This window comes from Mauremys reevesii, linkage group 3 (genome assembly GCF_016161935.1).
Source record: "Mauremys reevesii isolate NIE-2019 linkage group 3, ASM1616193v1, whole genome shotgun sequence".
NCBI lineage: Eukaryota > Metazoa > Chordata > Testudines > Geoemydidae > Mauremys > Mauremys reevesii.
The window spans coordinates 98,923,141-98,948,399 of record NC_052625.1 but is presented as its reverse complement, the minus strand read 5'-3'; the positions used below and the strand labels follow the sequence as shown (position 1 = coordinate 98,948,399).

Here is a 25,259-nt window from a genome sequence, read left to right as displayed (position 1 = left end):
GAGGGAGTTTATCAATAGCCTGTTCCGCCGCTCAGAATAGGCATGCGGTGGGAGACAAACCTGATTTCTGCAAGCCTCCTGCCCCCAACAAATCGCTTCAGCAATTCCCAAAATCAGATCCACTTACCCAGGGCCTCCTCTCCTGTTTGCGCTTTGCCAAGGTCCGATTGCTGTGACTGGCTAGGCTCCTCCGGGATAGAAAAGAGCTCCTGACTGCATGCATCTCTGGCCTCCGAGCCATCCTCTGGCTCTAGGTCCCTTCCCCATCTTCATCCAAGATTTCCTCCTCCTGGCTTGGTCCACTCTTGACTTGCACGTGAGCCAACGAAGTATCCACAGGGGCCTTCACAATGGAGGTGGGGTCGCCACTGAGTATCACGTCCAGCTCTTTGTAGAACTGGCAGCTTGTTGGTGCAGCACCGGAGCAGCGGTTTGCCTCCCATGCCTTGTGGTAGGCGTTCTGCAGCTCCTTCAGTTTTACCCAACACCGCAATGTGTCCCGGTCATGGCCCCTTTCTATCATTCATTGTGAAATCTGTCCGTAGGTATCATAATTCCTATGGCTGGAGTACAGCTGGGACTGCACAGCTTCCTCTCCCCAAATGCCGATGAGGTCCAGCAGTTTGGCATTGCTCCAAGCGGGGGATCACCTGGTGTGTGGAGCAGGCATGGCCACCTAGAAAGATGCTCTGAAAGCAAACAGAAAGGGGACTTTCAAAGGAATGTATGGGGTGGGGATGATGGTTGGTCACCAGAGGGCAGGGCAGTAGAGTTCAAACCGATGACCAGAGAGGTGAGAACAGGCATTGTGGGACACCTCCCAGAAGCCAATCGCAGTGCTGTAATCGCCATGGTGTCTACACTGGCACCGCAGAGCTGTAGCCCCAGCACAGAAAGTTCTATGCCTCTTGTCGGGGTGGTTTTTTTAGAGAGCTATAACTGCGCAGTTTCTGTGCACTAAGTGGCTTGGCAGTTTGTACACCTCAGGAGTTACAGCGCAGAAAGCTGCTTTATTGCGCAGAAATTTGCCAGTGTAGATGGGGCCTATGAATGTAAACTCCTTGGAACAAAGGCTGTAGGCCTTAATCCAATGTCATATCAGTATAAATTCTCAGACAAAAAGTACATGAAGGTGTAGTTAAGACTGGGAATATGTATCAGTAATTTAAGAGTGAAAAAAATATCACAGGACTATTGTAATAATCCAAGAAACAAGCATTATAATCTCTGGAAATTCAGAGTTAAGTTTATAAGAAGAAATCCACACATGTTAAAGTAAAAAAATTCAGTTAGGCATCCAACCAACCGTAACTTTACCCTGTATTGACCTGCTAAATCGATCGCCAGTGGATCAATCTCAGAGCGTCAATCCCTGGCATAGTGTAGACCTGCCCTGAGAGTCAGGGAACAGGTAATCAGCAGATTATGGTTCTCTCCTTAGGGTGCAGCTTCAAAAGACTGGAAGTGAAGCATTTCCATTAACCTCCTGCTAGAGATTCCCAGGAAAACCACTTAAGATTGTATGTTCCTTAAATACCTTCTTGTCTGGCACATTGTCAGCACAGTCCTTCGAAGTTCATAACACTTCCCAGGGTTCACAGCTACACCCTGGGCACGATACATACAATACTGACCTACAAACATACATAACTTTTGAATTTAGTACAATGGATACTTAAACTTAATTGAATCAGATTTTTCAAGGACCCTGCAGGAAATCGCCATATTTGTAACTCAGCTATTGCCACGATGAAAGCCATAGAAAAGGCTACTGCAAACTCCATAGTTGCTGTTAACATGCCCTACATTTAATAGCGGGAGATAGGCGAGAACTGGGACCACAGCACTCTGCAGAAGCTTTAGGTTCAAACGTCACATCTGCCCTTTTCTTTAAAACAGGCCTGAACCAATCCTCCCACTCCCCAAACCTCCAGCCTTTGCTGAGGTGGGGCTGTAAAGCAGCATGCTGCTTATGGCTCTAACTGCCTCTGACAGCTCCCCCCTAAAACCGACTGCATGTAGCCTCTCCCCAAACAGATCCCATATACCCTCTCCTATATATATATATATCATTTATAGGTGGGCAACAGCTACAGTGACGCAGCTAGACCGTTGCAACTTCTACCTCCTCCGATCCCCGCCAGCCCCCAAGCGCAGATATTCGACCCCTCTTCCCTGCCCTCTATGGGTGCGCATGCGCAGAGCTAGCCGGCGGCCGTTGAGAATGTCGGGCGCGCGGGGCGGTGGGCGCGCGGCCCCTCCCCCCGGCGGGCGCGCGGCTGGGGAGGAGGCGGCGCCTGTGTCGGCGCTAGAGGTTGTGTCGTTCCTAGGGAAGCTTCTCTGCGCAGTCGCGGCGCTGAAGGCGGCTCTCTACCTGCTCCGCAGAGTGTGTCTAGCGATGGCCTGGAAGTCGGGAGGCTCTAGCCACTCCGAGCTCATCCACAACCTGCGCAGTGAGTCTGGGGCCGGCCAGGCGAGGGAGGGGCCCCGGCGCGCACGGCCCCAACCCCTTCCCCCGGCCGCTACCGGCCCCTCGGCAAGACGCACGTCGCATTCCGTCCTGGGCTGGGGAGAGACCAACTGTCACTGAGCGGGGCGGGGCGGGGAGGAACCCGGCTCTGGGGAGGGGTTGTCCGCTGGGGGCGCGGGGCCACCGCCGCCTCTGGGTGTGTGTGTGTGTGTGTGTGTGTGGTGGGGGACCAGCCCCGCCCCTGCGGGTAGGTCCCCGCGCAGCCAGTCTGAGGGCGGCGGCTCCTCTCCCGCTCCAGGCTCGGCCTGGGCTGCAGTCGCCTGGGGTGGGGGCGTTCCGTGCGGCGGCGGCTGCTGCTGTCCCCCCGCCCCCGCCTGCCGGTGCTGGCCGCCTCCTGTCCCCTCCTCTCTGCCCCGCGGTGCAGGCGGTGCGTGCCCGGGGCTGGCAGCCGGGGTGGGATCCCCGCACCGGGTCGGGGAGGGCTCCGGCCCCAGCCCCGGCGGGGAGCCGTTGGGTCCGAGCGATAGCGGGGGAGGCTGGCTGGGAGTGTTGAACGGCCTGAGGCCATTGCGGGGGGCGGTACTTCACCGTGTCACGGTCCCTTTGTATCGGTGTCGCTGCTGGACGTTCTCCGGCGCGTGGCTTTCAGCGGCCCTTGCTTAAATCCCGGGGGGTGGGGGAGTGGTTGGTTTGGCCGCGATGCGCAAGTGAAATCCAGAGCAACGCGCTGGTAGGACTCCAGTCCCCTCCTCCTCAGGGAGCGCGGGGCTCAGCTGGTGCCTGTGGGCCGTCCAGGTTATAGGCTCCTCTGGAAAGTGCTGTGTGGCTGTTGGTGTCACCCCACCTTCCCAGTGCTCATCTGAGGTGCAGGCTCTCTCCCACTTTTCCCAGGGCTTGCACTGCTCCTGTGTGGGTGTTGGGACTGATGCCCACAGCTGTGTTCTGATTTAGTGACCTGCAGCCTGAGGGGGAGGTGTGGGCTGGTTTGTGCATGTGATCCAAATTGAGAGGAGGTAGGGAGTTAAGATCAGGAGCCTGGTAGGCTTAAGTTCCATCATCTTTCATATTAGCCTTTGACTGATACATTTGTAGTGCCCCTCTCCTAGCTCCTGGACGGGGTACGGATATCTTTTCTCCCAGAGTCTCCTAAACATTGGGAGGCGAGGGTGGCCACAAGAAGGACATAATTTTTCTGTAAACTGCGTTAGTAGTTTGCCTCCATTGTTTTACTTCTGCAATTCTGGGTTCTGCAAGGGTGCTCGTTTCTCAGTCAGGGAGGGAAGAATGTAGTTTTTGGTAATATCTCCTAGCCCCTTTATTTCAGAGCCCTTTCCCTTTCTCTAGTGTTTACCTTTGTCGTTGATCATAGCTAGGCTTGGCAGAATTTGATTTTTATTATTTATAATTTTGATGGATGTATTTATTTTTAAACACTGTTTCAATTTTCATCAATTTTAACATTCACAATTGTGGGAAATTATAGGGGCAGCCAGGCAATAATTATTTAATGATGATAGAAGTTGATATTCAAAAAGTTAAAGCTTGATAACCATTTAAAACACAAATTTGCAATGTCACATGTCAAAACATACAAAGTAAATATCCTCAAATCAAACTCTAATAAGTTGTCAAGCAGTATTTCTCTTACTTTCCCTCTCTGCAAACTTCAGTGATTATTGCTGGAAGTATTTTTTTGTCCATTAGTAAACATCGATTTCACCATATGCACACTGACATTTGCTGATAAAAATCTAATCCTTCCAAACCTACTCATATCTTACCCATACTGCATTCAGCACAGTATAGTGCTGAGATTATTTTCAGTTTCCTACTGACTACTGACCTCTGGATAAAACCTGTGAAACTGGCTACATTAGGAAGGCTATGAGCAGTTACAGAGGCACTGGAGCTGTCTCTTCTGTTGATGCAGTAAGCTAACACTAGGTTTGTTAACATTTGGAAGATTATCTTTGCAATTCTAAATGCTAAAAATGTTTTTAAATGAGATTTGGCTCTCCAAGCGCTGATAGTGTAAGTCTCCTCACTTGTCTGGGAAGGCTTTCAAAGGTAGACATGGATTTTTCAAGCCTTAAAAACAGTTTAAAAACATATATGCTCCTGCAGCGTTTACTGCTCTGAGAACCTGAAAGTGAAATTGACTTAGTTGCTTTGCTTTGTCTAAGATGAGAGAATTGCAAAAACGTCAAACAGCGTAAAAAGTAAATTGGATTTTGAAACTTCTACTTTGAAGAAGTTGAAATAATAGTAACATAAAAATACATATGCTGTAAAGAGATTTAAGTTGTACTACTATTTTCAGTGCTTTTATTAAGATATCTAACACCACTTAAATAGTATTTTTGTAGAGAATCTGAATTATATAGTTGATAATTTATTCAAAGCTATTATGTGCAATGAGGCCTGTGCCATCGACTTCATTGTTCTCTGTGCTTGTGCAGAGATCTGTCTGAGTGGAGGCAACTTCAGGATTGAGGCCAGAAATTTTAAACAGGAAACAGCAATTAAAATAAGTCTTAAGATTGTATTGACCTAGCATAGATAAAACAGACTTTTAAACTGTACGTGACTCTGCAGATTTTTTTAAATTCCATTAGACATTTTATTAATAGAAATAACAAGTATATTTTTCTAATATGCAGTGAAGGAAAATACATGCAGGCTGCACAAGAACGGGTTCTAGACATGGCTTCAAAATTAACATTTGGGAAGGAATTCAGCTGTGTATTTTTTTAAAACTTTATTCTTTTATTTTTATAGCTTTATCAGTATAATGTACCTTTTGTAAAGAGACAGAATGGCAAAACACCAGTGATCCAATAAACTTGATGTTGAGTTAATTTGTGTGTTTATGCATGTATATAATCCTAGGATAAATAAAAAGAAAACAGATATTACTCTGTCAGGCTAGTGTGTAGTAGCTGAGCTGGTTCTTAAATCATTTTTAAAGGGTTAAATGTTAGAACATGCTGTTAGCATGAGAAAACGTGACATGTATAACTTTATTCAATTATGAGCTTCCCTTGCTCAGTTGCGACCTTAACTGTAGAACTGTCATTGTCCTATAATGGTATTAATCATTTTTATAGTAGGAGATCAGTCCTTGGGTTTTTGCTTTGTGTACTTGCACACTGAGTCTGGCTAAAATTTCTTCTGAGCCCTGTCTTACTGGGTATGTCTTCACAGTAGCTTGGAGGTGGGATTTCTAGTGCAGGTAGACATTCATGTGCTAACTCTGCTCGAGCTAGTGCATTAAAAACCCAGTGTGGCCAGGGTGGTGTGGACTAGCTGACCAAGTATATACACAAGGGATTGGGCAGGATCATACATGAGTGGCTAGCCTGAGCTGCTTCAGCCACGCTTTTTTAGGGCACTAGAGCAGAGCTAGTGTGTGTGTTTACCCACTCTGGAAATCATGCTTCCCAAATGGTTTGTAGACATACCCACAGGTTTCTTACCTTCAAAAGGTACAGACTAAAAGGGGAGGGCCTCAGAGACTGTCTCATATTCAATGCACAATAGTACGTCTAAAGATGCCCACCGATTGAACAAGAGACTTTGCAGAGACCAATGCTTCATGCACTGTAAACCTTCAGTAAATTTTTGCCCAGCTAACTTATTATGGTTAGCTTGCTGTACCTTTTGCTTAAAATGTTATGCAGGTTTTCTTTAAAAGCAAACAACAGAAATGCTGGTTGTGAACAAACAGATTTCAACTCTACTAAATGAGAATAATTTTTGCTGGAACATTCAAAGGCATTTCTCATTGAAGGCTGGTTTTCTCCCATTGTTTGAATCCCAGCTCCAATACTAGAGCCATCTTAAGAAATGCATTTTTTAACCATTATAAAAAAAATCTCAATTTGTTTTCTTTCTCACTTGAAGTAGCTGAACAGTCTTTCCCCAAATGTTCAGAGAACAATTTCCTCTTTGAACAGAGATCAGTCCTGGACAACTTAAGCCCAGTAAGTGTAAGTTACTGAAAAGTTACAGTAAACTGAAAATATTTTTGAAATACAAATACTTAGTCAATCTTAAATAGCTTTAACTAGCATTTAATTTATTGGTGTATTAAAGCGTGTAGTGATCCTAGAAAAAGAGAGAGGAGTTGCATAATAGTTAATAATTCATTGATTGCTGCTTGGGTGAAGTGCTCTTTGTAGGATTCTGAACTGGTTCTCTTCCACTTTTCTCATTCTGTTGACCAGTCCGCTATCCTTTCAATCACTCAAGCTTATAATGTTGGGGTCATCCTAATTTCCTTCCTGTCTTTTATACCCAGGATTGTGTCAAATCATATTGCTTCACGCTATACAACACTTCCAAATTCTGCCACCTCTTCACCATTTCCACAGCTAAAATGTTGGTCCCTGCCTTAGGCATGTCTCACCTAGGGTGTTGCAATTACCTCTTGAACTTTCTTCCTGTTCTATCCTCTCCAAGCAATACAGTATGCTGCCGCAAAAATAATTTTCCTTGTTTGCTTCTTTTTGCAATATGCCTCTGACATGCTTGCTGTTCAGGCCATAACCCACCCCACACATTTTCGGATCCCACCACTAGCTTCCCATCTGATCTCTCATCAAGCTTGCATTCAAGGTTCTGCCTAATACTGATCTCTCTATATCTTTCCCTCCTGGTTCACATTTGTAAGGTTTTCTTCATAACCCTATGAAATATCAACTTAATTTAAAAAATATAGAATTTAAATGAAAGCTCAGATTCTGGAGTAGCTGATGACACTCACTTGAGAGAGATTTCTGCTTTCCCTGAATGAGTGGATTTTTCAGCCCATGCTTTTTTTTTTTTAACGTGAGTAACATAGGCAGGCTGTTCACAAATAATTGTCACTGTGCTCTCAAGTAAGCTAAAGATAACTTATCTGAAGATTTTGTTTCTCAGATGTTAAGCTACTTAAAATCATTTCAGAGTCTTTTGAGAGCAGCAATTTCATCATTGTAGGGATTCTTCAGTAAAGAACCTTCCATCTTCTTAGTTGCTGGCAAATTTCTGAATGTATTTCCTGACTTCTGTGGTCATCTCTTAAGCCTTTTGTGAGGCATATTTTAAGATGATTTCCCATCTGAAGCCGTAGATGTCCGATATCTTGATTTTAGTAAGTCTTTTGGCACAGTCCTACGTGACAGTCTCATAAGTAAACTAGGGAATTGTGGTCTGGATGAAATTTACTATAAGGTGGGTGCATAGTTTGTTCAAAGACTGTATTCCATAGTTATCAATGGTTTGCTGTGCAACTTGGGGGACGTATCTAGTGGGGTGCCTCACGGGTCTGTCCTGTATCTGGTACTAATCACTCCATTATCCCAAGTCATTAATGAAAATATTGGAGAGTATGCTTATAGAATGTGTAGATGACACCAAGCTGGATTGTTAGCACGTTGGAGGATGGATTAGAATTCAAAACAACCATGACAAATTAGAGAATTGGTTGGAAATCAGCTAGATGAAATATAATAAAGAAAAGTGCAAAGTATTACACACAGGAAAAATAAAATGCATAACTACAAAATTGGAATTAACTGGCAAGGAAGTAGTACTGCTGAAAAGGATCTGGGGGTTATTGTGAATCACAAGTTGAATATGAGCCAATAACTGCTAATATTATTCTGGTGAGCGTTAATAGAAATGTCACAGAGTGGATTGATTTAAACCATTATTTAAGTCACCAAGTTGAAATCCTTGATTAAAATTGCTGATTTTAATCAACTTTTCCATATTTGCTTTTTATTTTCTGAAGAAAGGTGCATTCTCATTGTTTGATATAAACATTACATGTTGATTTACAGCTAAATGGAGCCTTATACTAGATTTGATGCATCTTTTTGCTGCTTAACAGGGTCCACTATAAACTATATAAATTTATTTAAGTTATATATAGCTTAACACTTTCAGATTCTCATTACTTAATTGTTTATTTTTAGAATGTTAGAAAATGATGAATGATCTATTGCTTATTTACTGGATTAATTTTTTGTTCATCTTTTGTGTCAAGCTGCATTGGAATGATAACTGGAATTTAATTAAACACAACGGCATATAAAATTTATTTTTATTGAACAAAATAAACCCTTAATACATGACCTATTTTGCCATATTTATAAAGCTTGACCTCAAAAGTTAGATTCCTCCCTCCCCCCCCACCCCGATTCTTTCTTTACTTAGAAAAGCCAGCCTTATCTTAGTTTTTGATAGAGGCTCCTGGATTCAACATTTTTATTTCTATTGAAATGTTTTAAGAAATTATAATAGGTTTAGGCTTTAACATATTTTGTATTAACTTCAGATTTCATTTTAATCAGGTTTATTTTTAAAAAGAAAAACTTATAATTTAAATAACAATAACAATCCAATTTAAATAAAGTCTGATTTTAATTAAAAAATGCTTTTTATCTACCAGTATTGGGAGGTAGTTGTTCTGCTCTGTGCAGCAGTGGTGAGGCCTCAGCTGGAGTACTGTATCTAGTTCTCAGTGTCACAGTTTAAGAAAGATATGCACAAATTAGAGAGTGTCCATATGAGAGCAGCAAAAAATGATAAAAGGTTTAGACAAACTGACCTATGAGGAAAGGTTTAAGAATATTGGTAATATTTAATCTCCAAGGGGGGGGGGGGGGAATAAAGGGGACCTGATAAATCTTCACATTCATTAAGGGCTATTATAAAGAGGATGGTGATCAGTTTCATCCATGTCCTCTGTGGGTAGGACAAGAAGTAATGGGCTTCATCAGCAATAAGAGAGATTTAGTTTAGATACACCTCTACCCACGACCCGATATAACATTAATTCAGATATAACATGGTAAAGCATCGCTCTGGGGTGGGGTGGGGGGCAGCAGGGCTGCACACTCCGGCGGATCAAAGCAAGTTCTATATAACACGGTTTCACCTATAATGCAGTAAGATTTTTTTTGGCTCCCAAGGACAGCATTTTATCGGGGTAGAGGTGTATTAGGGAAAAACTTTCTTACTAGTCAATAAGGATGGTTAAGCACTGGAATAGGCTTCAAAGGGAGGTCGTCATTGATGTTTTTTAAGAATCACCTGATATGGATGGTGTAAGAATACTTGTCCCTATATCATTACGTGGGGGTGGATTAGATGACCTCTTTAGGTCCCTTCCGGGTCTGCCTGTCTTTTTATGGGTCTGTGATTAACTCTTCTCTGGCACTACCTCCCCCCATCAACAAACAAATTTGAAAACAACAAAACATAATTCCAATGCGACATATAAAATTATGGGGTTTAAATTAGCTCTTATTATTCAAGAAAGAGGTCTTAGAGTCATTGTGGATAGTTCTCTGAAAACATCCACTCAGTGTGCAGCAGCGAAAAAGTTAACAATGTTGGGAATCATTAGGAAAGGGATAGATCAGGGTGGGCAAACTTTTTGGCCCGAGGGCCACTTCTGGGTATGGGAATTGTATGGTGGGCCATGAATGCTCACAAAATTGGGGGTTGGGGTGAGGGCTTCAGCTGGGGGTATGGGCTCTGGGGTGGGATTGAAGATGAGGGGTTAGAGGTGCAGAAGGGTGCTCCGGGCTGGGACTGAGGGGTTCAGAGGGCAGGAGGGGGATCAGGGAGGGGGTAGGGGTTGGGGCACAGGAGGAGATCAGGGGTGCAGGCTCTAGGCAGCGCTTACCTCAAGCAGCTCCCGGAAGCAGCGGCATGTCCCCACTCTGGCTCCTACACAGAGGTGCGGCCAGGCAGCTCTGCGCACTGCCCTGTCCGCAGGCACTGCCCCCGCAACTCCCATTGGCTGCAATTCCTGGCCAGTGGAAGCTGTGAGGGCGGCGCTTGGGGTGGGGGCACTGTGCAGAGTCCCCCTGGCTTCCCCTACGTGTAGGAGCCAGAGGGGAGACATGCCGCTGCTTCTGGGAACCACGCGGGGAGTGGGGCAACACCCTGACCCCACTCTCCGGCTGGAGCTCGAGGGCTGGATTAAAACATCTGGAGGGCTGGATGCAGCACCTGGGCTGTAGTTTGCCCACCCCTGGGATATATAATAAGACAGAAAATATCATATTGCCGCTATATGCCCACATCTTGAATACTGCATGTAGATCTGGTTGCCACATCTCAAAAAAGATATTAGAATTGAAAAGGGTACAGAAAAGGGCAATAAAAATGATGAGTATGAAACAACTTTCATACGAGGAGAGATTAATAAGACAGGGACTTGCAGCTGGGAAAAGAGATGACTAAGGGGGGATATGATAGAGATCTATAAAATCATGACTGGTGTGGAGAAAGTAAATAAGGCAGTGTTATTTACTACTCATAACACAAGAACAAGGAGTCACCAAATGAAAATAATAAGTAGCAGGTTTAAAACAAACAAAAGGAAGTATTTCTTCACACAATGGACAATCAACATGTGGAATTCTTGGCCTGCAAAACATCCTCTGGCAAAAGATTATAACAGGGTTTAAAAAGAATTAGATAAATTCATGGATGATAGGTCCATCAATGACTATTAGCCAGGATGGGCAGAGATGGTGTCCCTAGCCTCTATTTGCCAGAAGTTGGTATTGTGCGACAGGGGATGGATCACTTGATAATTACCTGTTCTGTTTATTGCCTCTGAAGCACCTGGCATTGGCCACTGTCATAAGACAGGATACTGGGCTAGATGCACAGGTGCTGACTCTCCCCCCTCCACTTCCACCCCAGGTGGGTGCTCCACCCCACTCTGCCGTGAAGCCACTCCCGATAAGCTGCGCCCCACCTCTTCCTGCCCATTCTCTACCAAGGCCCCTCTCACATGCCCATCTCTCTCTGACTTCCATGAATGCCTCCCACCAGCCACTCGCTGCTGCGCTGGCTGCCCTACGTGTCTGCTGAACAGCTGATTGGCAGCCAGCCCCAGAACCGGAACTACTGTGGCTGGTGGGCTTGAGCCCTGGAGCATCCACAGAGTTGGCGCCTATGGCTAGATGGACCATTGGTCTGACCCATTTTGGCTGTTCTTAAAGAAAAACAGAACTTGTTAAATATTTAGTTCTCGATAAAAGTTCTGGTTTTACTGAAAATAAAACTGATTTAGCAAGAAATGAAAAATAACTTTCCACATACTGTGTCATTTTCCTGTGCTTGTATGAATCTCTTCTGGAACATGCTGGTGCATCTCAAGGTGGGCTAATTATAGTCTGAATAAATATGAAGTAGATAAATGAACAAGTTTTGGACAATAATGGTTCATATTTTAAAAATAGATACTGTATTTTTAATGAGTATGAAGGAGATTTTACAAGCATTTCTGCTTTCTTGTATGGACTTAATTGAGCAAGCTTTCCTTCAAAACTGTTTTTTGTGGTTGTCTTAGTGCTCATCTGTCCACAGGCACAGTTAACCAATGTAATTGCCTATGTAATCGTGAAATTGGTGAAAATACAACTTGTCTTGTTTAAAGTATAGCACAGTGGTCCCCAACGCGGTGCCCGCTGGTGCCATTGCGCCCGCAGGGGCATCTTAATGCGCCTGCGTCCTGGCCCCCGGGAGAGCACCTGCTGAAATGCCGCCGAATTTCAGCGGCATTTCGGCGGGGACGCCTCTCAATGACGACGCTTGTTGTTGACAAGTGACGTCATCGAGAGGCGTCACTCCCGAATTTCGGTGGGGACGCCTCTTGATGACGTCGCTTGTCGACGGCAAGCGGTGTCATCGAGAGGCATCGCCGTCGAAAAGCTGATGAAATTCGGCGGCATTTCGTCGGGTGCTCCACCAACCGCAGTGGTCCTTCGTCTGGCGCCTGCCAGACAAAAAGGTTGGGGACCACTGGTATAACACATCCAATTATATTGCTAAAGGTGATCCAGAGAAAATCAGTGTGTTTATACCACAGATACCACTGAAGCAAACTTTAATATGGAAATGGGACATGCTATTCAGATTATTGAAAACTTTATTATTTATTTAATTTAACTCTGTCATTGCATATTTCTTTTTAAGATCTCACTCAGTTCCTTCCAAATTTCAACAGCATCAGCGCTAAAACAGCTATTTCCTTGCATTTTGTTCAAGGCTACAGAAATAGTCTTCAGGGTACTCAGCATGTGTTCAACATTTCTCTTAAGCCCAATGTTGAGAACTTTGGCTATGACTATGCCATCTATTTTTTCACAATTTTGTTCAAAAACTGTCATCTGATTAGGCCAGTTCTTGATATAGTGCTCAAAACAGTCCACTAGTGAGTTCCATCTCATGTCTTGTGGGAGAGTTGGCTTGGTTCCTCCCACTTTTTTCAGAGCAGCTGCTGCAAAGTGGTTGTTACAGAAGTATTTTGCAATTTCAACATTATTAGCCTTTATTTCTTGAGACTGAAGTCTTTGGATAGAAGGTGCATCAAATGAGCAGTGCAGCCATATGTTATTAGCTTGGGACTCTCTTCACTTTCTTCTAAATTTCTTCTCATCTTGGATACATTTGCAGCATTGTCTATGACCAAGCTGCATACTAGACATTTGAATTTTTTTTTTCAGTTTGTTATATCTTTTACTGCTACTTTTTGTAAGTATTCTGTGTGTTCATTTCCTGATATATCAATTGTTTCTGTAAGGAAGACATTCCCTTCTTCTGTTGTCACACAAGCATATGCAACAGGATCATTGTGGACAATTTTCTACCCATCAAGACTCAGGTTAACAATTTCACCCTCTAGACCTTTTGCACACTGCTCAGTTTCTCTTTCATACACTTTTCCCAGCAATTTGCCTGTGACATCTGCTCTGTTGTGTGGACTGTATCTTGGTCTTAATGACTGAACCATGTTAATGAAGTGTGGGTTCTCAATCATACGGAAAGGAGAGTTTGTTGCATAAACAAACCGGGCAATTTTTTTCATCACTTACTTCTTTTTGTAATCTGCTGGTTCTTATCACAAATATATCTATGGTTGTTTCTGGATGACAATTTTTTTCTTTTTGCTTCAGGTGATATACTGTGGCTATGTGACATACATGATGTGACTGAAACACTATCATTGGCAGATAACTCTGAAACTATAGAAAATGATGGTGATCTTGAAGGTGGATAGTCTTCAGAATCCTGTATGTTGAGGATGGATTCTTCTAAACAAAATAAGTCAATGCAGTTATTTAATTATTATTACCATACTAATTTAGTATTACTCATTGCATTTGCTGACAGTACTACTTTAAAGGTGAAATTGTAAAAGGAAGATCTGCCTATTTCAGCTATTTATTTTTTATTACAACTGCATCTAAAATTATAGTACCATAGAGTAACGACTATATTTTTTGCTCAAACATGAGAATCCAAGAATAGTTCATAAGGAACATAGGCGGTCCTTAAGAAAGAAGTATGAAATAAAAAAGTTAACCAACCTGAAGATCCTGCATGTTCAGACATGTTCCTTTCTTCTTCATCATCATCATCATCAATGCAGTTTCCTCTTGAAAAGGAACACTTCTCATCATAAGCGCCAACATTCTCCAGCGCCGATGGGTGCCCGCGCCCCCCGGCCCCGACTCCACCCCATCCCTGGACCTGCCACCATTCCAATCGCATCCCCAAAGTCCCTGCCCTAACTCCGCCTCCTCCCTGCCCCTATTGGATCCCTTCCCCAAATCCCCGGCTCTTCCTGCAGCACGCCGCATTACCCCTCCTTCCCCTTCCCTCCCTGCCCTGTGAATCAGCTGTTTCGCTGCGCAAGTGCTGGGAGGGAGGGAGGAGAAGCAGGACGTGGTGGTGCGCTCGTGGAGGAGGCGGAGGTGAGCTGGAGCAGGGCGATGGGGTGGGGGCCATGGGGAGCTGCTGGGGGGTGCTGAACACTCACCAATTTTTTTCCGTTGGAGTCAGTGTCTATGCTTCTCGTGATGTTTCATTCGGGCAACCAGGCCTTGCATTTCTTTGTTGCACTGTGTGCATTTTGCATGCATGCCTGTCTTACCTACAGGTAGAGAACTTCATTAAAATATTCCCAAACTGGGTCTCTTTTATGGCCTGCTGCCATTATAGGTTTTTCCTTCTAGTGAGAGAATGGTATGGTAGACCTCAAACCAATGACGGCTACACTCAGGAAGACCTCAAGACTTCTGGAATATGCTGCTCAAACAGTTTCACTTTCGTTTCTACTGCCTGTCCCTCCCATCTCACATTTATCTCCAGACTTCTTCTCCTTGTCCAGATCTATTCTGCCCGCAACAATCTTCTATTCATTGAACTTTTTGAAACTTTGCACTTTTAGAGAGAGGTAAGGGATTGACTCTGTGTACACAAATTTGCAGAGGGACAATAGGGTTGAGGTCTGTTATTTCTCGCCTCTATATATATTTATTTAAAAACATTTTTGCTGTTAACAAGCATGTTGTCTCTGGAGACACAAATCCACAATTTGAGAACTGCAAAACTAAGCATCTCTGATGGTGTCTTCTAGACTGAGCACTGGGTAGATAGAAAGACTAACCTAGATAATTTATACAGAAGCCCCTGGAACCCCATAAGATTGGGTCCCTAATCCATGAACTATTGGAACTCATTTACAAAACTTTTCTTAAACATTACGTGAATATGTTCTCATACTATAGAATTAGAATTTTTAATCCCTATTCCATGATGAGACGACACAGCTCAAAGATATATCTTAATAGTTTTTTTCCTCAAAAAACATATTATCAAAAAAATCTGATTTTAAATTTAAAAAAATCCATTTTAAAAAATCATTGATTTTTATCCATTCTGGCCATTGATGAAAGAAAAATTAAAGTAACATCAGGCCAATTTAAAATTAACATGTATTCTTCTTAGTAAGGAGTTCTTCATAATTTTAATTGAAATCCAAAGTAAAATTTTTCTCCAAACATCTGCATCCTCCAAAATATACATCCAGTGATAGCAAATGGGTAAATTCGCTGTCTTTGTGTGGGAAAAGATAAACAGTGTTATGTAGACTATAATACAGGTCTTAAATTTATCAAAGCCCTGTTTGAATTATTGTCTGTTAAATATTCTAATACTTTTAAGTGGTTTATACAGGATAATATTTTGGCAAATGCCTTAAATAGATGTTCAGTTCAGTTGCCTGCTCTCACTGTTGATCATCAGTTCAGATGCTTTGGTTGTTCCTTAAATTGCTTCTCTAGTACAGTTATCACACACTGGTTTTTCTTAAAATGAAAACCTATTCATGATGTTTGAAAAATTTACCTGACATTTAGCCCAGGGACTAAGCCTGCCAACATGAGTGAAAAATGTTTGTGGTGCCACATATATTACAGACTACACTCCTGCAATTTAATGGAATTAAAAAGTTGTGTTCCGCATTTAACATAATCTTCTTACTTAACATGTTTTAAAAACATGTAACTTACTACTTGGAGTGGCCTAATAGGAAGAAAAAAAAAAAGGTTAATATCTGGTTCACCACCTGTGAAATTCATTAAATACATCAATCAAATAAGCTACTAATGCATCTTGTGCTCTTGTTATATCTTCTTTCCCTTTTTTGGCTTCACTTCACTTTTTTTTTCTTTATCTGAGTAACTTGTTTTATTTGTCAGGTTCTTTTGTTGGTCGAATATTTTGTTGGTGAATATTTGCCAAATACCAGTTAAATTAATAATATATAAAATATTTGATTAATTCATGTATATAGTCAACATTTTTCTGCTATTCAACCAGCCTTAGTAATTGCACTTTTCAAAGAAAAAATAATAAATGCAATACATACTATAATGAATACTATACATTTCAGATTTGTGGCTTTGAGGGTGTGTGGCAGCACAGACAGTTTTTCACCCAGGCTAGCAGGCTTCGTTCTTGGGATACTGCATATCAGGAAGCCTGGTGATCAGTTTGGCATACTCTCTTCCCCGGCTCCCCTACATATTTTCATTTCCCATTTCTTTCTTCTGCCTCCTCATTTCTCTATTGTACTTATATTTTCTAATTAATTCCATCGGCATCTCGCTTATCCAGGCATGGGTTGCAACAGTTTTGACCCCATTGCTGGAGGGCAAAAATTACTAGTCATAGATCTATATGAAAGCTAGAGTGATAGTAGGTAGAAACTGTTTAGGGGTCTGGAAGAGATGCCAAACCTTTCCCTCCCCTGTTGTATCAGGCTTTGCTTAGGAGGTATCTGAAACTGAAGCTTCCCAGCACCCCCCCTTACAGCTACAAAGCAGCATTTTTCTCCACTTCCTGTCTTCTGGCTTTTGTGAGGATGCTGTGTGTGAGTCTTTGGCCTGGTCTACATTGGGAGGGTGGGGTGGGTGTCGATGTAAGATATGCAATTTCAGCTACGGGAATAGCGGAACTGAAGTCGACATACCTTATTTCAACTTACCTCCCATCCTCACGGCGCAGGATCGACGGCCGCGGCTCCCCTGTCGACTCTGTTTCCACCTCTCACCCCGGTGGACTTCCGAAGTCAATGGGAGCATGTTCAGGGATCGATTTTTATCGTGTCTAGACGAGAGGCGATAAATCGATCCCTGATAGATCGATCACTACCCACCAATCCAGCAGGTAGTGTGGACATACCCTAAGTTACCTTGCCCCTCTGCCAGCCTCCTGGCTGTCATGTTTGGAGGATATCTCCATTACTCTCCTTTGGCTTTCTGGATGCTGTGAGGATATTTTTACTGTTCTACCTTTCTAAACCCCTCTGACTTGCGTTTCTTTTGGTTAGACTCGTAGGCTCATAGACTTTAAGGTCAGAAGGGACCATTATGATCATCTAGTCTGACCTCCTGCACAATGCAGGCCACAGAATCTCACCCACCCACCCCTGGTTCAGTGCCTTCTGCTTCCAGCTTTTCTAAGTAGGAGTAGAGTGAAACTGACTTGATTCTTGTCAATTTCGTGGCTGCTCACAGGATTCTGTATATACTCATTCATAAGCCGAATTTTTTTTAGTAAAAAAAGGGAAGCATCAGAGAAGGGGGTCGGTTTATGAACTGGTATAGAGAGGGAGAGGTGGGACACTGTCCCTCCCCCCAACAGAGGGGGCAAGGAGAGGCAGCAGAGCCAGAAGGGAAGAGATGGGGCCAGAGTCTCTCTGCTTCTGGCCATGCTGCTCTCGCACCAGCCTCTGAAGCAGCTGCAGCTCTGGGGCTGGCAGGCTGCAGCCATGCCGCTTGGCCCCGCCCCCCAGAGCAGGCTGTGGCCGTGCCGCCTGGCCTGCCGGAGCACTCTGCGGCCACATCGCTTGGCCCCGCCCGCTGGAACATGCTGTTGACGTGATGCCTGGCCTGCTGGAGTAGCTCCGGCCAGGCCAGAGAACCCTCCCCTGGCCCGCCCCAGCTAAGGTGGGAAGGGATGGGAAGAGTGTGGGGATCCTGGGCTAGGAGTGGGGTCATGTGGGCGGTGGTCAGAGGGGTTACTCCCCTGACCCTCCGCTTCTCTCTTCTCCCCCCTCCCCCCCAGTTGCTGTCCCAGTCTGTCAGGGTAAGCAGCTGATGGGCTGGGACACTTTGTTAAGTTTACCTGCAGATAAGTCCGTACCTGCAGATACTCAAGGTGAACAAACCATCTCAGCCCACCAGTAGCTTCTCCTGATGGCCTGGGAGCCAAAGTTTGCCAACCCCTGAATTTATAGGGTCGGCTTATGAATGGGTCATAACAATTTTCCATTTTTACTTATCCATCTTGGGGGGGTCGGCTTATAAACTAACTGACTTGTTATCAACTATATACGGAAATTAAAAATGACTGTATTCTGATCAATTTCTGCATCTTGCAGTTTGAAAAAGTTGTGAACAACACCACACACATGGGCACCGTCTACACAGATAGAGGAAGACAGCACTGCATTAGCTAATACTTCCTGTTTAGAAGTCTTTTTTTCACAACTGTAAGAGTTAGGACATTTTTTTAAATAAAGCTTAGATTCAGTAGAAATTGAAGAGACTTGCCTGGAAAACTTTCTTGCGCTCCTTGAGGAAAATTGATTAAAAAAAATAATTTAAAAAAATCTCTGGTTATATTTTCTTTTCCTTCCTGGCTTCATTCAGCAGCTTCTTTCCTGTATTATTGATAATGGTGTCTCTCTTTTTGTGTTTTTTACAGTGTTTGATTTCTCTTTTTTCCCTTATACCTGTATTTTCATGTTTTATATGACATGAAATATGTCTGATTATAAAAAAGTAAAATCTGTTTCACAGCCCAGGGACATTTATTAATATCCCCTTTAAAAGGGAAACTCAGTCTAAAATAAAATTTGAATTATTCTACTGCATAAAACAATGCATTTAATTATAAGTCTTAAATATAAAAGAAGCAAATAAACTAAATTTGTCTATTTTAATTATATTTACTCTAAAGATATAGTTGAAGGAGATTTCCATTGGCTCTGATTTTTTGAAAGAAATCAAGGTGGGAGATTTTCAAGCGCAGTTGGTTCCTGGAAGAAGCACATTGTCAGTGCTGTAATGCTTTATCCACAGTTGGTGAAGGGCTTCCTGCATTCCTTTGTGCCTGTTTGACTCTCCTGGCATCTCACTAGTTCACCAAAGATCAAAACCTATTCTACATCAGAGTATCTCTCTCTTTCTCTAGTGTTTTCACTACCAGTATTCTTAACTCTTCAAATTCTCGTCTCTTAACTCTCCAAGAGTTTGAAATCCTGTGTGTGGCATCTTTAAATAGGAAAGTTACTTTAAATATATTTTAATGCAGCATTTATTTCCCTGTCATCTGTCTACCAGTTTGCCCTCAAGCTTTGGAGGTTTTATTTCGAGTTGATGTTTTTGGCCTTAGTGGTCTTGCTTCTTTGCACTTTTTCCAAGACAAGTTCTTATTGTATATGCTTTTACTAATGGATTTTTATGGGAGTTCTTTGCTTCCTGAGCAATTCAGGAACTGGTAGGGATCGTTGCAGATGGAACAAAGGTACTGGGAGTTGGTCACCTTGTGGGTGAATGATGGGGGCTTGTGTTGAAGTTTCATTATTTCAGAGATGTGTCTACACTGCAACCGGGAGCATGCCTCCCAGCCCAAGTAGACAGATGTGAGGTATCTTTGCTCAATATGTGAGCTAAAAATAGCAGATGGATGTTGCAGCTCAGGCTAGACACCAGCTCTCCGACCCAGAGGGACGGGCAGGCTTGAACTCTGATGGCTAGTCCAAGTTGTGGCCAGGGCTGCCATGTCTGCACTAGTATTTTTAGCTCACAATGTTGCTCAAAGTCAGCACAAGTCTGCCTGCCAGGGCTGGGAGGCATGCTCCATACAGCAGTGTCGGGACACCCTGAGAGGGCCAAAAACGTTAGAGCTTCTGCCTTTCTCTTACTGTGAGCCTGAGCCTCAAGAAAGTGAAATCCTGTGATATCTTCAAAGACTCAGGACTGTTATAAAACCAAAACTTGATTTTTCTTAATTATTAATACTGTGGCATCTTTCTTCCCAAACTTTCTGCTACTATTACCTATGGATTAATAAAATCTTTTGACGTGTTAGCCTGGGCTAATTATAATACTGTATAGTGGACACCATTTGAAAAATGAAGTAGCATTGTTTGAGGAATTGCAGGCCATTATATAAATGTGTTCTTTTTTTTTATAATTCAGATCAAAATATTTATCAAGAGGGAGCATTATCTAGTAGTTAAATCAAGCAGTTTGTGTCAAGGAGATCTAATTGCTATTCCTGTTTCTGCCACATACTGTCTGAATTTGGGCAAGTCACTTACGAAGATCAGATTTTCCATTTATATATTGAAAATAAAATAATCAGTGGTGTGAAGCCTAACATTCATAAAGCATTTTTGAGATTCCCCTGAATGGAAGGTGCTGAAGAAATGTAGACTATATTTCTAGTTTGTAGCAGTTAACCCTTTGAGTGCATGTGCATATCAGTGTAGGTGGCTGCAGCAGACTTGCTAACATTCCATCATTTTTTAATTAAAATAGTTTTATTTAACTGGTGACCTTAGCCCAACTTTCTCTAAATTGGAGGCTTCCTGCTCAACATTACAATCTCACACAAGAAATCAATATTTGGGATTTTTCCTGTGCACTCATGTACCTTACTTACATCTCAGAAGCTCCTCAGTGCCCAGGCAGCGATGCTGTAGTCACCTACCATGGAGCCCTCTTGATTATTTTGCTTCCCCCTTGCCGTTTAAACAATACCCAAGCTGGTGGCAGTCAATAACGAAAGTGTTAATGAGATTTCAAGACAGGAAGGGACTTGAATGGTGGAAACCTTTTTGTGACCTCTAATGTAAAGGTCAAAGTACAAATTTAGGAATATTTTTCCTAGTTGGCCATTCATAAATATTTACTGGATTTCAGTTGTCTAATTCAATGGGAATATGGATATTTCTCACCCCTTACCTGTCTTTAGTATACTAGTGTTTTTTGTTGTAGGTTTAGTTATAATTGATCTGTAGAACTACCAGTTTGTTGTGATAGCAGGATAATGGCAGCTCAGCAAATATATGAACCTCCATGTCCATATGACTATTTTGCAGTAATATTCCCAGAATGAAAAGTTGAAAAATTGAAGTAACATTAAGAACAGTCCCATTATAAGCTTGAGAATCTGGGTTTAGATTACTAGATCTTGGGTATAATTTTCAAAAGCGTCTACTGTATGAGCCTAAGTCCCTTTTTCAAAAATGGCTTCGGTGCTTTTTAAATTTTTACCCCTCGTTTAATGTGAATAGCTTCATAGAGCACTTCATTTTTAAAAAATTTGGTTTTGGTTTAAACTGCATATCTTTTTGTTATGTAAGTGACTGACTGGCTGTGAAGTATGCTGTTTATTCCAGTTTTCAAGATACTTTTGTGATTAAATGAATGCTTTTCAGAACACTAAAGAAAACAAGGCTAAATAATCATTTAGCAATAAAGAACTTGATGACAAGTTAAACAAAAATTTTATTGACTGAACTGGTAATATACATGAATGTAAAATGGCAAAAGCATTTACAATTCAGTTGAGAGAGCAACAAAGATGTAACTGTTTTGATATGAATTCTCGTGTGGGCTGGCTAAGACCAAATGTCAGAATCCTAATGATGTAGGAGTTTCTTTTAAGAGGAACATTTTTCTCAAGACAAATAGTGAAACAGCACTTTGAAAATAAATTACAGTTTGTCAAATAGGCAAATATATTGTAGTTTACCACTTGTAAGTGGTCTTATTCCTTCCTGTGTATGTAGAGGAACCATAAATTGTATGCTAGCAGAACAACGTACTTTATATTCAGTATTAAATGAGAGATTGACAGTATTCTTTCAGGAGTGGCAAAAGTATGCAGCAAGCTCTATTTTCCCAGGGTGGGCGGGAGGGGAGAGGGAGGCAGATCTTTTTAAAAAATGAATATAAAATCTTCAACATATTACAAAATCGAAAGCATTTTATAATTTTTAGAAAAACTTGTGGTGTAGCTCAAAATTCAATGTGTTACATACTGGTCAAAGCTTAAAATAAAGCATAGTACAGGTTAAAGTATGCATAATACATGATTTCTTGCAATTTATGAATTCGTTTATTTTACATTTTGTGTCCTTGCACAGACATGTAGTCATAAAAAAGGAATTGTGCTTTCAGATTTTTGTAAATAAAACTCTTCGTTTTTCAGAAAATGGAATAATCAAATCAGATAAAGTATATGAAGTAATGTTGGCTACAGACCGTTGCCACTATGCAAAATGCAACCCTTATATGGATTCTCCTCAATCAATAGGTAAGAGAGCATCTATCTAAAATGTCTATCCTCACTTTTATAACAGAGAGTATGAGTTTGGCATGTGTGATAAGAATATGAAAGTGTTTTACTTTAAAGAAATGCGTGAAAAGTTTTTATATGGGAGCTTTATTAGTTCCTCGCAATTAGCTGATCCAGCCTTTTTTTAATTTGAAGATTTGGCTAGTGTAGACTTCAGTAGCTCATTTACTTAGTGACGCCTCTTAGAATATATTATAGTCCTCTAGTCAATATTGTCTTTCATTTTGTTACCAGGTGCAGTTTAAGGTGATGGCTTTACTGTATAAAACTCTAAATAATTTGGATCTGGTTACATTAGAGATGTTCTTTCTCTTTGTATAATACTGCAGTTGAGGTCAGCTGATGTCGGTACTTGATCTAAAAGGTTAAATAAGAAGGGACTGCTGGCAGGGCGTTTTTCAGTGAAGGATCATGAATTCTGGAACTTGCTTGCTCCCACCCAGAGCCTTTAATTTTTTGGGGCGGGAAATGAATCAAAGTGTATCTATTTTTTCTTCTCTTTTTCAGCTTTTATATTGGCTAATGGTGGGATTAGTTAGTAGTACTTATTATTCATTAGTCCATATTGAACTTTCTGTATATTCATACATAAACCAAGATATAGAAACTTTCGTCTTTCTCAGTACCCCTCATGGCTGTATGTACTGACCAGTTGAGGAAAGTAGAAGAACTTTTTTCTTCACTTTAGAGTTGGGCATGTCAAACCTTCTTGTACCGTGATTTTGAATACAGTACTAATATATAACTACACAGCTAGAGCAGCTGTAGTGTCTCATTGAGGGCTTGCATATGCGATGTTTCATAAGTTGGATAGGAATGTTATAACACTAATAATTCAACTCTTACATTGGTAGGTTTACCTCTTTCTTGTTTTACAGGTTTCCAAGCAACTATCAGTGCCCCACACATGGTAAGCATTAGATTTATAACACAGAATGGTTAGTAAGATGATTAGCAATCTAGTCTCCCTCCAGAATAAAAGTATACTTATTCTAACAACTTTCACTATCTATTAGTAGTAATGTTGTAAACTACTGTAATCTTGCCTGTACTTTTGTCTATCATTATATGTGAATTCAACCAGGTGGAATTGTAATTTATTTAATCTTTTCTTTTGTCAAGAGAGAAATTATACTGAGATGTGAGACCTTTGCCTAGTGATTTGAGACCCAGACAGTTCATGGCTGAGTCTTACCAAGTAAACACTAGGAGATATTTCAGTGCATTGATGATGTATCACAGATACTAAAGTATTCTCAGATCATTTATTTCATTATTTGAAATTAAGAATTAATGTGGGTATATTTAGCCCTTATAGTATTTTATTTGAGAAATAAAGTTTCTGGGAAAGAACAGTAAACATTTTCATAGCTTATGCTCCATTTGTCTTTCCCTAAAGTTACCTATTAGAATTCAAAGGGTAGGGATTAATTCAAACTGTCAGTTTTGAAACTTTGGCTTTTTTATATCTGAAAAAGTTAATTTTTTTTTCAGAGGTATATACCAAGAAATGAAGAAATCACAACAATAGTAGCTATGTTGTTCTTCGAGTGCTTGTTCATGTCAACTCTCCAAGCAGGTGTGCGTGCGCTGCGTGCATGGTTGTCAGAAAGTTTTCCCTTAGCACAGGGGTTCTCAAACTGGGGGTCAGGACCCCTTGGGGTCGTGTGGGTATTTCATGGGGGGGGTCGTGAGCTATCAACCTCCACCCCAAATCCTGCTTTGCTTCTTGCATTTATAACGGTGCTAAATATATTAAAAAGTGTTTTTAATTTATAAGGGAAGTCACACTCAGAAGCTTGCTATGTGAAAGGGGTCACCAGTACAAAAGTTTGAGAGCCACTGCCTTAGCAGCTCCTGTCAGGTTGGCTGTGGAGTCCCTTGGAATGGCGCCTTCATGGCACTCAATATATGACCCTGCCGACCTGACCCCCCTTCAGTTCCTTCTTACTGTCCATGACGGCTGTTGAAACAGTGCTCACTTGCTCAGCAAGTGGTGCTCCCTTAGCGTTCTTCTGTTAGTCATTACAGTTTATAGTTAGAGTTAAAGTTAATTTAGTATAGTTAGTTTAGGTAGTAGGTTGGGAGCAGGGTCTCTCCCCAGTCCTTAATCCCCCTCAGGCTCTGGGGCATCCCACGAACCCAAGGCTTTAAACGCTGCAGTGCTTGTAATAAATCTGTGCCCATCAGTGACTACCATGACTCTTGTCTAAAGTGCGCTCCCCCCAGACACCAAACGGAAAGGTGTAAAATCTGCAGGGCTTTTCGGACAAGAATCAAAAAGGAGCATGATTTCTGACTAAAACGACTGTTAATGGAATCTGCTCTCCACCCACAGTCGGCTGCAGACCTCCAGGATCTGGCACTGGGCGCGTCTGTGTGGAGTGTTCTGGCATCCATATGCAACATGGTGCCAAGGAAGGACTCTACCACAAGAGACCTTCAGCACCGGCGCGCCCTGGCACCGCACCCAGGGAGAGCGACCCGGCACCGCTCGACTTTCCTGGTGCCACACAAGAGACACGAGGCCAAAAGAGGGTGCTTGCCATCTCCAATATCTGTGGGACTGTCAAGGGATGCTTGAGCACACCCCAGAAAAGACCCAGTGCCAAGTCAGCACAGGTCGGTGCCGTTGACTTCAGAGCCCTACAGGGGACTGTCGAGTCTGGCAGGGCAGTGCCAGGTGGAAGTGTTAGAGCCACCCTCCACTCCAGACACTTTTGAAGCCACCGGAGACCTCATTGAGATGATGGCTGCACAGCCCCCAGCTCTGAGGGACAAGCCTCTGGTGCCAAAAAGACCGGTACTGTCCAGAGGCAAGCCTGCTACGATGTGACACTCGCAGTCCCCGTCTCAGCACCATACATGGCACCGCTCTCGGTCACCTTCGCTGTGGCACCACTCCCTGGCACCGAGCCCCATGAGAGCACTTCTGGCAACACAATGCTCCCCCTCCTCAACACTGAGGCCAGACCGGCACTGATCCTCAGCGCCAGCAGAGGACTGGCACTGACCTGCGGTGATATCAGAGGACTGGCACTGACCTGTGGCACCA

At 42.5% G+C, this 25,259-nt stretch overlaps 1 protein-coding gene across 3 annotated transcripts in view; it reads left to right on the top strand.

The window, feature by feature from the left end:
* The first annotated feature begins 2,262 nt into the window (after window positions 1-2,262).
* The window catches only part of PCMT1 (protein-L-isoaspartate (D-aspartate) O-methyltransferase), a 49,476-nt gene continuing 26,479 nt past the window's right edge, over window positions 2,263-25,259 (top strand). For 2 of the 3 annotated variants that reach the window (XM_039529256.1, XM_039529258.1), the window contains exons 1-3: window positions 2,263-2,453; window positions 22,058-22,162; window positions 23,083-23,114. In XM_039529256.1, the coding sequence (XP_039385190.1) occupies window positions 2,399-2,453; window positions 22,058-22,162; window positions 23,083-23,114 (192 nt within the window). In that variant the 5' untranslated portion in view covers window positions 2,263-2,398. Of the gene's footprint in view, window positions 2,454-6,394; window positions 6,454-22,057; window positions 22,163-23,082; window positions 23,115-25,259 lie in introns of those variants that run through there. The other variant, XM_039529259.1, reaches the window with a different exon arrangement.